Source organism: Paroedura picta, chromosome 11 (assembly GCF_049243985.1).
Source record: "Paroedura picta isolate Pp20150507F chromosome 11, Ppicta_v3.0, whole genome shotgun sequence".
NCBI classification, from domain to species: domain Eukaryota; kingdom Metazoa; phylum Chordata; class Lepidosauria; order Squamata; family Gekkonidae; genus Paroedura; species Paroedura picta.
This window is the reverse complement of record NC_135379.1, coordinates 40,715,774-40,728,761: the sequence shown is the minus strand read 5'-3', so window position 1 is coordinate 40,728,761 and position 12,988 is coordinate 40,715,774. Positions and strand designations below refer to the sequence as shown.

Below are 12,988 nucleotides of genomic sequence, written 5' to 3'. Positions count from 1 at the left end.
GGGAAAACCCCCAAATATGTGTGAGAGAGATTTGATAATACTCTGTGAGCAGCTTGTCACTAACACTGCAATCGTGAACAGAGTTACCCCCTTCTAAATCCTTTGTAGTCAATGGGCTTGAAAGGGCGTAATCTATGTCATTCCCACATTATATCTTCCAGTCTAATTATGTCCAAAGAAACTTTGCATGCAGCAAGCTACTTTCCCCAGAAGGCAGTTTCAAATTTTAAAGCAGAGCTAATAATATAACTTGCTGGGTTTTGTTTCCCATCATTTCCTTTGCCAGGCAATATATATCCCTCTCAACCAGAAAGCAACAGAGCAAGGATTATCATTTCTGTTTTAAATTAGGAAGCTTCAAAAGACTACAAAAAATGCTACAAAAGACTTCATAAAATCGGGGAGGATGGGAGATCAAATGGTCCTAATCGATGTTCTATTCATCCGTCTTTAATATGCAAAAAAGTCCTTCACAAAAGGAAAATCCAAACTGAGTGAGCAGAACATATGGTAATGATCTGAAGAAATGTGCCTGCACACAAAAGTTTACACCTCGAATAAAACTTTGTTGGTCTTAAAGGCACCACTGGACTCAAACTTTCTTCTGCTGCTATCGACCAACCTGAATCTATAACAAGTGATGTAATGCTGGTTCAGACATGCATGTTTATCACTTGGTAATGGCATACTCCTGGCAGAATGTCTGAATAGGCTCTTTTCACAAGTCTGATATTTCAGTAGGTTTTCCAGTCCAAACTTGGGAAATATTTGGCAATTTCAGGGGGTGAAGCATGAGAAGGGTGGCATAGTGATAGAATGCCATTGAGTCCACCTTTCAGCATAGCCTGTTGCCTGGAGATGAGCTGTAATCCCAGCAGTTCTCCAGCCAGCACCTGGAAGCTAACAACCTGAAATTTGGGATGGCATTAAGGTGGTATTTTTGAACTATTTTAAAAAAAATATACATTCAAATTCAAAAGCTCATAGAAAAATAATAAACATGTATATTGAATCATTGTGGTTCAGGCTACAAAAAGTGGGCTGTTTTATTGGGCCATTCCCCTACATACAAACACACATAGACTGTCCCCGATCTCTCTAGAACCAAGAATGAAGTGGACTCCTAAAGAAAAATTAGATGGAAGGAAAGCTGCCAATCAAACATGGCAGCAGTTGGGGTGGGGTTGCTATTTCATTATATTGGAATTTCGTTGTAACATTATCGGCTATGTTTTTTTTATAGGCTGGGAAGGTCGCAAGGGTAGATGACAGAAGTGATGCTTGGGGGGGGGGGGGAGCAATCGCTGGGAATGCCAGACTGGAGACGGATTGAGATTTTCTGCTTCTGCATGACCCATCCCCCATGTACACTCTGTTGGATCCCATGTCAAAAAATGCAATGCAGATTTCTGAGTGTTCCCTTGACATGGGTCAACTGATGGGACAAGGCCTGGGACTGCCCATGTAGGGGCCTGATTTGGCACAAAACATTGGGGGGGGGACATGGGACCATCTGGGCCATTACCATCTTGGTTCCTCTTTCCATCCCTACTAGAGGTGGTTGTGGGTTGGATTATTGTGGGATTCTGCCATGATTGTGCCAGATGTTCTGTGGTTTCTGTCCTGTTTTAATGGGGTTTATTGAGGTTTTTATCGGATACTTTGTAACCCGCCAAAAGCTGGTCTTGGGAGTGGCAGGAAATAAATAAAATGATGATGATGATGATGATGATGATGATGCAAACAAATGGGAATCAGAGCCTAAACAGTCATACAGACACAGTCCTTTGGAGGCTTTGCGCAGGGTTCTATAGCAATACATCTCCTGCATCCTTTTTTTTGCATTTGTTTACTTATTTAAAGTAAAGAAGACCAATAAATAATTCTTTCCAAGAATTGTACCATGTACCATGCTCTCTCAAAAGAGTGTTCTGTTTGGTGTTGCAAAGACCATTGACCAACATTCCTTTTGTTGTTGAAGAAGGGTCATGGAAGAATGTTCTGAGGGCTTCTTCGTGGATTACAGCTCCATCCGGCTATAACCACACTGGTTTTGTAATCATAAAAATAATGTCACCACTGACAATGTCACCTTCTAACCCTACTCATGTTGAAGATGCACTTGTGCTTCGGGAATGGCAAAGGGAATGTGAGAAACACCATTGTGGGGGAGAGAAACATAAAAGTAAAATTCTACCTAGGAGGCACAAACTAACAAGCTGGTTTATTGTGAAGCAAGACATTCATACATCTTTCCCTAGCTGTAAGGGACTGGTGAAAAGAATGCTTTAAGAATAGTTCCACATAAATACAGTATACTAAACTTTGTCACTTCTAGCTCTTGTGGCAGAGTGATCGGAATGAGTAGCGCAGAATAGATGGAATTGGCACCATTGTGTGTCTTGCAAAGTACAAAGAATGGTTCGTTCAGCTTATACTGAAAGGAACATTTTGGAGAGCCATCGCTTGCGTAATATGTTGTGCCACCAACACTCTCGCTGCTTAGTTATGTGGCGCTGGTACATTTTTCTCACGTCTAGCACTCCCTTCCCCAAAAGATCACCGTCTTTCTTTTCTGTCAAAGCACGTAGCTTAAAAGCCAAAAGCAAACCATGTAACCAGGCACATTAACACAAAGGATTAAAAATCCCTTCCTATTTTGCTCCTAATTGGCCCTGGAATTTTAGAACCTGGTTTTCCAAAGGTTCCCATGCAAGAAGAACCAATTTAATGAATATGGAAATGAAGAACAAGCGTAAATATTTGGACCAATGCACTTACCTAAGGGTAAAGGTATCCCCTGTGCAAGCACCGAGTCATGTCTGGCCCTTCAGGTGATGCCCTCTAGCGTTTTCTTGGCAGACTCAATACGGGGTGGTTTGCCAGTGCCTTCCCCAGTCATTACCGTTTACCTCCCAGCAAGCTGGGTACTCATTTTACCGACCTTGGAAGGATGGAAGGCTGAGTCAACCTTGATCCGGCTGCTGGGATCGAACTCCCAGCCTCATGGTCAGAGCTTCAGACAGCATGTCGGCTGCCTTACAACCCTGTGCCACACTTACCTAGGGGCAAGTAAATAGCTGATGTCTAAAGATTTCATATTAAGACATCAGGACTGTTTCTGCACTGGGAACTTTGCTACCCTGGCTTCCCTGTGGGCACACAAATCTGGGGTGAACAAGGTGCACCAGGCCAAACACTTCCCCGTGCAGGAGCTGGAAGAAGCAGGGCAACCTGCCCCACTTCAAACTCCAGTTTCCAGCCTGGTGCAAAGCCCCCAGTGTGGAAATGGTCCTGGTCTATCAAGGTCAGTCCTGAGGGACAGCAGCTTTTGAGAGCCCCAGGCAGAAATCTTTCACATCATCTACTACCTCCTTTTGGTTGATATAGTGGTGAGGAATAGAAGCCTTTAATCTGGAAAACCGGGTTTGATTCCCCATTGCGCCACATGCAGACCACTGGGTGAGACACAGTTTTTTCAGAGCTCTTTCAGCCTCACCCACCTCCCAGGATGTCTGTTGCGGGGAGAATAAGGCTAGGTGATTGTACACCATTTTGAGACACCTTTGGGTAGTAAAAAAGGGGAAGGGGCAACCCGCCTGCAGCTTTTTCTTTGTCTTACTGGGAAGGCCAGGGATTGAAACTGGAATCTTCTGCATACAAAGTGGAGGCGGCACAGCTGAGTCACAGTCCCTTCTCTTGTGTTGTAAGCAGCTCACTTGTTACATAGACAAGGGGTAGTCAACCTGTGGTCCTCCAGATGTCCATGGACTACAATTTCCATGAGCCCCTGCCAGCAAATGCTGACACGGACAACAGTAACAGGATTCTGGACTTCTGATGAGATGCTCTTTTTAAAAATATTGGCCTGCTAATAAAATTCTCTGAAAGCAGTAGCTGGTTTATCAAAGCTACATGATCCATATTCCCCATTTAATGTCCCTCCTTCTCCTGATGTGCTGGTTTACCGGAATCAGGGTGCTTTTAATGTGACAGCAAATTCAATATGAAATCCTTTCAGTCTCACGGCCGACAAAGTTGCGGGCAAGTCCCCTCCTAAGCTATTGCTTTTGCAAGCAGCACAGCTTAGATTTATAAGTCCTCATTGGTCATAAACAGAGATGACAATGAGCATGCACTGCTGCCTGTAAGAGGCAAATTGAACTGATTTGAACTGGGGATCTGGAGGGAGGGGAGAGGATGTTTAACCCTTCAACCTTTTCTTGGTTTCACTGATAAACCCCCGGATCCCCTTATTAGCATCTTAAAGGGGGAAAAGATGCGTCCTTTAAAAACCAATCTCCTCTTTAAAATGCTAATAGCAGTGCAACAAGGAAGGTTTGGGGTTCTGAGCAGTTAAGAGTTTCCCAACAAAACCTTGATCTAAATCAGGGCTGCGGACGAACAATTTGCCAGTTTACAGACACAGATCCACAAAATCTTCCCCACTTCCGATGTCCTTTTTATGGTACATAAAACACTGACAAACAAGCACAATATTAATTAATAATAAAAATAATTCAACATAGCTCCATACTCAACTAATTAATTTTATTGTGGCATTTTTCAATAAACTTTCAAATGGACAGGACAGAAATCTCAGTTACAGTTGCAGGATGGGATGCTGTGAAGCATGGACAGAAGAACTCCAGCTCCTTCCCATGCTTTCCTCCCCACAATCTCCCTTACGACTGCAGCAAAGTTGATTCCTGGGCTGATTCTGGACTTACTTTGTTTATTTCGGTGTGGATTATACTGAATTCAGATCGATTTGAACTCGGGTCTTCCTCTATCTCCCACCCCCCATTGAAACATGATTGGGGAAGACCAAAATGAAGTATTTGTTGCAACCCTCCACCACTCTATGTTCACCCCTAAGTTTCGGTTTGGTCTAGCTGCCAAAATTCATTTTTCCCCCCTTAACCATGAAATATGATCCACCCACTGTCTCTCCATCAATCGTGTTATAACATTATGATAAATAATTATTTGAGTGATGCCATGTTGCTACACTTGAGCTATTTAAAATATAATGATGGATGCCAAATTAATTTGGCACTGGAACAAAAAACCCCAAAACAAATAAAAAAACCTGGAAGCCCCAGGTCATCCATATATTTGATGCTTCCCCTGTATTTCAGCAGTGCTTATCACCAACTTGAATGGTACCACCTGGCTACCACTGAGCAATTTTTAAAAATGCCCTTCAAAATGTTTGCCTCCTATTAAGTTATGTCTCTTCCCAATAGCTCCCCCCCAAAAGCTTTCATCTCTTTCTCTGCCCCCATGTTCTGGTTACAGATTAAGCAGTTAAATGGCTTAAAGTCTGCTTTATTTAGAATGAACACCCTCTAAAATAAAATATACAATTAAAATATATATCCTGTCCTTAGTCCATAAAAAATAACACAGTTTTCTGGTGTCATTTTGAGAGTTATGGCTCTTTTATAGTCTCAGTAAATGAACTACTAAAAACAGAAACACTTTTTTTTAAAAAAAGCTCCTTATGATTACAACAATACTGAAATCAATGCAAGTACCATTTAATGAAAATCTACTATATTTGTGCAAGTGTAGTATTTGAGAAATGCAGGGCAGACAACAGAAGCATGGACAGTTATTTCATGAAGATGTATGAACTTAGTTATCATTCAGAAAAGGTTGCCACCAAACCATGGCACATTTTTGATTAAAGGAAGGCAAAGTATCATGGCGGCCATGTTAAAAATTTATTTAATAGGTAGGTTTCTCCCTCTCTATGCAATCCAAACTAATGGGGAAGCCAGTCATTATGGTAGCAAAAACCCAGTGTCATTATGAAAGCTGTGCCTCTTCAAGGCTTGTGGAAGGAGCATTTACAATTCAGCCCAGTAGGGGAAATATTTACTTAAAATATTTATATGCTCACCTTTCTCTCTAGAATCTCAGATCCCAAGGTGGGTAAACAACAGTGTAAAAATGACTTTATAAGCAAACATTTTAAAAACATATATTAAAACATTAAAGTCAGTCTCACAACACCTTATGCCCCCGTCCCCCCGACCAACACTTTTCCCAGGCTGGTCTCAAAACTCTCATCAGACTCCACTGGGAAGAACTAGGCGACCATATAGATACTTGCTGGAAGAGGCGGTCCTTCCAGGATCTTTATCTCAGGTTATGAAGGGCATTAAAGGCTAAACCAGCACCCTGGATAGCACCTGGAAATTAACTGGCCGCTGAATGATTTCTCCAGTTCAGCTTCCCCAGCTGCTTTTCCCTGCCCATGTTGCTTCCTGTGGGATTACTACAGGACTCAGAGCCCATGAAGAAAAAGGTGGCTGGCAGGAACAGTTGAGAAAAAGAAATCCCATGCAAGGGGGTGGTCCACATCTTTCCTGCTCGTGCTGCTATTGATTGGCCCACTGTTTGCTTTGTAGGAACTGGCCGGTGACCAAATGGTATTGTTCATATTTGTTTCAACATGGAGAAAACATCAAAATGCACTACATTTCCTGGATGCTTATTCTCCCAGCATACAAATTGTACCACATTCTTTGGAGATAATTACGTCTTAAATCTTCGATTCTTGATATTTGGCTTTTGTAAGCATATGCTTGGACTTTAAAGCTCCATCTGAGCATGGTTTATTTTTTCAGAGGGCACAACTAAACCCAACATTTATGCAATATGTATGGGGAGGGAGTGGCGATGAACTGAATCTTTCAGGACTGTTTTACATCTTTGTTACGAGGATCAGTGGTCTACTTACTAAGCAGTTGGCGATAGAGGACCTGTAAACTTCTCTTCATGGTATCATCTGGTCCTGGATGTCCTGCAGTTTATTCATGATTCTGTCTAGGAGATTAAGGGAAAAAGTATGTATAAATAATGGTCAAAAAGAAGCTGTGCTGATTTAGTAGCCTTTTGGGGCACATAAACAGAAGACTCTATATAGAAATATAATCAGGCTGAGAGATTCTCAACTAATGAGTTGCAGGATCCTTGGATAGAATAGCCAAGATCTCTGCAATGAGATCTTGGAATAAATAGGGAATAAGAAACAAAAAGATTTGTGACCTTAGCTGAGAGGGGATGGCAGAGACAGGTAAGTCTCCAAATGGAATTCTATTCCTGGAAATCTCTGCTGTATTTACTTTGAGAGCATTCACCTGTGAGGGAAGGGAAATTATGCATGCCACCCTGAGCTCCTTGGAGGAAAGGTAGAATTCAAATAGTTCAGTAAACCAACACACCTTCATCCCAATGTGTGGTGCATCAGGCATGAACGTGTTGCTAGTGTGGTTAGGTACAGGTGAGCTCCACACGTTTGAGATCCTACGATAATTTAAGACTTGGTTATGTGTACAAAGTTGAGTTCAGGTGATACAACAATGCATGATCACCAGCTTGCATTGGCAGGGGGCTGATGAACCCAGGTGAATGGGGAGATAAAGTATTTCTCATGCTCTGCTGTCATTCAGTAGGGCTGGTGAATCATCCAAACTGTCCTAAGCAGGTATGCAAGTCTGCAAGAAGGGTACTCCTTGTTTTGTTTTCTATGATCACTATTAAGTTTTGAAATAACAATACTTGGAGGAAAGAATGCACATTTGCATCCACATCAAGGAGACCAAGAACAACTCTTAGAGTTCACATAATACAATTTCTACAATATGTAGAAATCTCATAATTTTGAAATTGCAGCTAAGTATTTACTGAACGGTAACCTGAATCTCAAAAGGTATGTATACCAATAATTCATGAATTGTTAATAATTATTCATTTATGAACATGAACGTATAGAGTTTCTCTTAAACACCCATATTGGATTTCCTAATGTTCTACATCAATATTGTTATCACAATTTTAAACTTTTTTTTACTTTATAGTCTGTTATAATTCACCCAAAGTAGAGAAAGAAATAAAAAAGTGAGGGAGATACTTGCCCAGTAACCATGTTTTTGTTTCTCAGTATTCTGATTCATCTATGGTTTCCATCATCGGGGGGGGGGGGGGAGTCCAGAGTACAAAGTCTTCTTGTTGTTTTTATGTATTAGGAATAGTCAAGGATGGTACTCTAGTACAGGGGTAATCAACCTGTGGTCCTCCAGATGTTCATGGACTACAATTCCCACGAGCCCCTACCAGCAATTGCTGGCAGGGGCTCGTGGGAATTGTAGTCCATGAACATCTGGAGGACCACAGGTTGAATACCCTGCTCTAGTAGACATAAGAAAATACATCATATGTTCCTGTTGAGCCATTTATTTGACAATCTACGTGTTGCTCTTTTTTGCAGCATCACACAAGATCTGAAGCTCTGATCCTTTTAAATAAACATTTTTCATCAGAAAAAGGGAGGATATCCAATTGTTTAGTCCACAGAGAGGATAATCCATAGTAACAAGGCAGCCTTTTAACTTGTCTAAAAAGTGACCCTCTTAAATTTCAATGGTTCCAGGCTATTGAACAAAAATTAGTCTCCATTGGCATCGATTTGAACTCCCTACTACCTCTGGAAGAAAAATGTATCTTCCGGATTATTAAACAGAGAATATTAGACTATCAGGAACTCATGCCTACCCATCAGGAACTCATGCCTACCCAGCCTCGAGTCTGCTCTCCAGCATTCTTTGGCATCACTATGCAGAGAAATCTTATGCCTACATATCTACATCTTCTTGATGTCCCACCCCTGAGAAGAGCTTTTCTCCTTGTACGAATGAATGCTTTCCCTCAAAGGTCTTAGAGGGAAGGTTTAACCGTATCCCATACCATGCGAGACTCTGTCCGTGTGGTTCTGGCTGCCCTGACTCTATCACACACATTTTGTTAGATTGCCCCTTCTATGAGCAATGTCAGGATGAGAGTTTTGTTGCTTTGCTCGGAAACAAGCCTTCTGTAAGTAAGTCTATGACCTTGCAATTTCTGCTCTCTGACAAAGACCCAGAGATAGCCATTATAGTCGCCAGAGTCTTAACTAAGTTGCTTTTATAATATGCTGCCTATTTTGTATTTTATCTTTTATAGTTTATCTAATCATATTAAGATCTGTTCGGTTATGTAACCCCATGGCTTATTTTATTATTTCGTTGAAATTTTAAGCCCTATTTCTATATGTTTTACATATATTGTATGCCAATAAAAGGTTACTGACTGATACTCCGTAGTAACATAAAACTGATCTAAAAATGAGAATGCAGATTGCTATTGTTTCATCTGCATCAGATATTTCCACTCTAATTTAAATTAGAGCTTTCTTGAAAGGAGTAGTTAAATTAGACACAATTCAGTAGTTTAACTCTGCACTGTCATATATCTTTTGTTAATTCACTGTAATCTGTAGTCTATACTTTTTCAGAAATTCTCTTACTGGTGGCAGTCTTTCAGTCTTCCAAAACAAGTTATAGTTTCAGGGCAGAAGATTACACATTTATTTTTAAAAAGGAAGGGAAAGGGGAAAAAGGAGAATCTCACATTCTCTCCTGACTTTGGTGTTATCAAAACTCAAGTATCGCCTGAATAAATCACACACCCCCATCCCCATGGATTCACTTGTCAGCTGGATTTCCTCTCTAAACTGGCGTAGTATGCCTATAGTGAATTAAGTCTGGAGCCTTTAAGAACACTCCTGCTCAGGTTGCCATTTCCCTGGAAGTCAGGCGTCTGATATTCTTGTAGTTCTAAGAAGCAGTTGCCAGATAGCTATTTTAAGGCCCTCTGCTGTAATTCCTTCTGCACTGATGGCATCTGCAATACAAGTAAGCCAATAAACACCACTCCGCCACTGATTAAATGCCAGGGAGTTTATGAAAGCAGAAGGGCCATGTTTGATCTGTAGATGGAAGTCTCCTAGGATTGTCACTTTTATTAGCTCCATTTGCCAGCGGAAGAGTGGAAACACCCGCTTATATTATCACTTGCAGCTATTTATACACACGCCAGCAATGAACACTCTCAGATTGGAGCTGTCTTCTCCCTGCATCTTATTGCATTTCGAAAGCAGCTAGAAAAGCCCGCCGGCATCTCCTACAGGAAATATGTTATTTTCTTTTAAAATTAAATAACATTTATTTATGTTTAGTCATTGATCTTGCATTTGAAAACACATTTCAAGAAGACAAAGGGAGTGACATATCATTAATGCTTCCTGCTGCTCAGTTGTTTTTCGTAAAGAGCAAAATGTTTAAATGGCCCTGCTTTCTCAACACAGGAATAACTGCCCAGCTGCTTGGTGAAAGACCAGAGTAGCACAGCTAGTTGCTAACCTGTATCTTCTCGATGACCAGTTCTCTATGACATATCAATAACCTCAGGAAACATCCGTGAAAAAGCACAAGGAATATTATAGCTGTAGTTAACCGACTGTGAGTATTTATGTACATTAATTTGTTATTTCCACTGGCCCATTGCCTCTTGCTTTTAAAGGTCCACCAGCCATTGGATTCTGACCTACATCGTTAAAGGTATGTTGCTATGCCGATTTTTATTTGGATAACCTATTGATTTCTGTGAGGCAAAAATGAGCATGTGGAATTGCATTTTGTTGGGAAATGTTCATCTTTCATGTGCTAATGGCTTAAAAAACAAAGGCCATTTAATGGTCATAAACCTCCCACAAAAGTCTACACAATAAATTCCATAAGGTCTTTCGGGTCAACTCCTGCCCTCCCCTTCAGAGCTTATAAATTTTAAGTGAAGTCACTGGGTTGAGCCAGGGCATACTTCTTTTGAAAATATTACACAAAATAATGGTGATATCAGCATTTGAAAGTGACATATTTTCTTAAAGGAAAGAAAGCAGGCAGGAAAGAAAAATGCAAGAAAGAAATTGAGCCATGGGCTTTAAAAAGAATCTATGAAAGCAACATAAAAGGTTGTTTTTAAGCACAAACACCAACTGTACTATTTGGAAAGAGAAATGGTGTTGATTCCCCAAAGAGAAGGATAGATTCTCTATAGTTTTCCCATCCCGATTGTCATTTTATTATGCAAATAGTCCTGTGCTCTTAAAAACAGGAAACAAGAATTGAGAATGAAGGGAAATCTGGAATGACTTTAGTCAATTGGAAAGCTTTACCAAAAAAAAAAACCCAACAATCAAAAAGGCCACGTGCAATAGTTTGAAAACATAAATGTTTCAGCCTTTGAAGTCACTTAGTTTTTTGTGGTTGGTTCACTTACAATTAGCTTTCCAGAACAGCAGCAATAACTCCAATAAGAACAAACAGCCTTAAAACAGACCAACAGTTCTGGAACAGTAAAAGATGTATCAGCAAAACCAGTGCATCCCTTCAGTTCAGCTCCCTAGTAGCATCTTCTTTCTCTTAGCAGCCCAAGGTAAAAGTCCATGCAAGATTAAATAACATAACAAGTCTCTATAAAATACAATAATAAGGAAGCATTCTAATTCAACTGAGCCAACCAAAGATGATAAGAAGTATACTATTTTTGACTTTTCCAGATTAAATGCCTGTTTTGAGTAAAGGCAATGCATGTTCTCTTGAAATGGGCATTTTATTCTATATTGATTTTTGCTTTGCCTTGTGAGACTATGCTCAGTCTCTTTGTGCGGGTCAACAATGGCCTGCTTGTTCAATCTGGGGGACACCCTTTCAGACCAGAAGCTCAAGGGCTTCTGAAAATATTCAGTTAGGACATGTATGTTCTCTTAAAACCAACATTTAAATCTATAATCTTGATTTAATGCTGAATTGATGTTGTATATGTAATTTATTTGTCTGATGGGTTTTTAACCCTGATGCGATTTCACTCCACCCTAAAAGACAGGAGAGAAATGCCTACTTCCTGATAGTCATATTGCACAAATATAGGAAGTGGTACATCTTTCTAAAATATATACATAGATATTCAAGTAATCATTGATTTCTGACATGGGCTTCAGGAGAAGTTACCTTATATGCCCTTTCTAAATTGAGTTGCTGCTTCTACAATTTATAATGATGTACACGATGATGAATAGATGTTTATAACCCCCATGCACAGCCAACATATTGTCTTCTGCAAGGAATGATTTTCATCCTCATGCTGTACTTCAGCTTAATTAAAGAGGACGATGAAGACACAGTGATGGATAGAGAAACAGCAAAAAAAAAAAAAAAAAAGTGTATTGCAGCAAACAGCTCCCCAGACTTTAAAAAGGTAAAGGTATCCCCTATGCAAGCACCGAGTCATGTCTGACCCTTAGGGTGACGCCCTCTAGTGTTTTCATGGCAGACTCAATACAGGGTGGCCTTGCCAGTGCCTTCCCCAGTCATTACCGTTTACCCCCCAGCAAGCTGGGTACTCATTTTACCGACCTCAGAAGAATGGAAGGCTGAGTCAACTTTGAACCGGCTGCTGGGATTGAACTCCCAGCCTTTTGGGCAGAGCTTCAGACAGCATGTCTGCTGCCTTACCACCCTGCACCACAAGAGGCTCTTAGGATCTGAATTATGCTGGAAAGCTGAAAATATCAACAGTGTCTTAGACTGAGAGGGCGAGAGTGATGGGTTATAAGGCCGTGCAAGAACCCCTCTCGATATCTAGCTTTCTGTGTGGAAGTCTTTTTTTTTAAACAGATGGCTCTCGCCTATAGCCAGAAAAGCACAGATAAAGCATTACCACATTGGTGAGAACTAAGCCTCTGGCAAAGAGATCCTGGCAGAATTACGAAATACGAAATACAGAACTTAGAAAAAAGATGATGCAAAAAAACGAGCTTTTTTCAAGTGGGTGTTAACAGTTGCAGCCCATTGATCATGCAACCAGGGAATCAAAAGTTCATCATTATGCACTGATGGAAAAATGGTTTGGACTTGAGTGAGTCACAGTGAGAAAGCAGCTGGAAGGGACTGCTGCTGAGTTTTGCAGTCATCTTCGCTTTGCTCTCAAGATAGTTAGAGCCACCTTCAAATGGAGATGCTGTGTGGGCTAATAGGATCTGGCCATGCTCATTTTGTTTAACGTGGACAGTCAGCTCTCAGAATCCTCTGCGAGACTACAG

At 40.7% G+C, this 12,988-nt stretch overlaps 1 protein-coding gene across 2 annotated transcripts in view; it reads right to left on the bottom strand.

The window, feature by feature from the left end:
- Nucleotides 1-12,988, bottom strand: part of TMEM108 (transmembrane protein 108) — a 193,619-nt gene that overhangs the window by 87,830 nt on the left and 92,801 nt on the right. The window contains exon 3 of one of the 2 annotated variants that reach the window (XM_077303673.1): nucleotides 6,752-6,833. In XM_077303673.1, coding sequence (XP_077159788.1) covers nucleotides 6,752-6,791 — 40 coding nt within the window. In that variant the 5' untranslated portion in view covers nucleotides 6,792-6,833. Of the gene's footprint in view, nucleotides 1-6,751; nucleotides 6,838-12,988 lie in introns of both variants that reach the window. The other variant, XM_077303672.1, reaches the window with a different exon arrangement.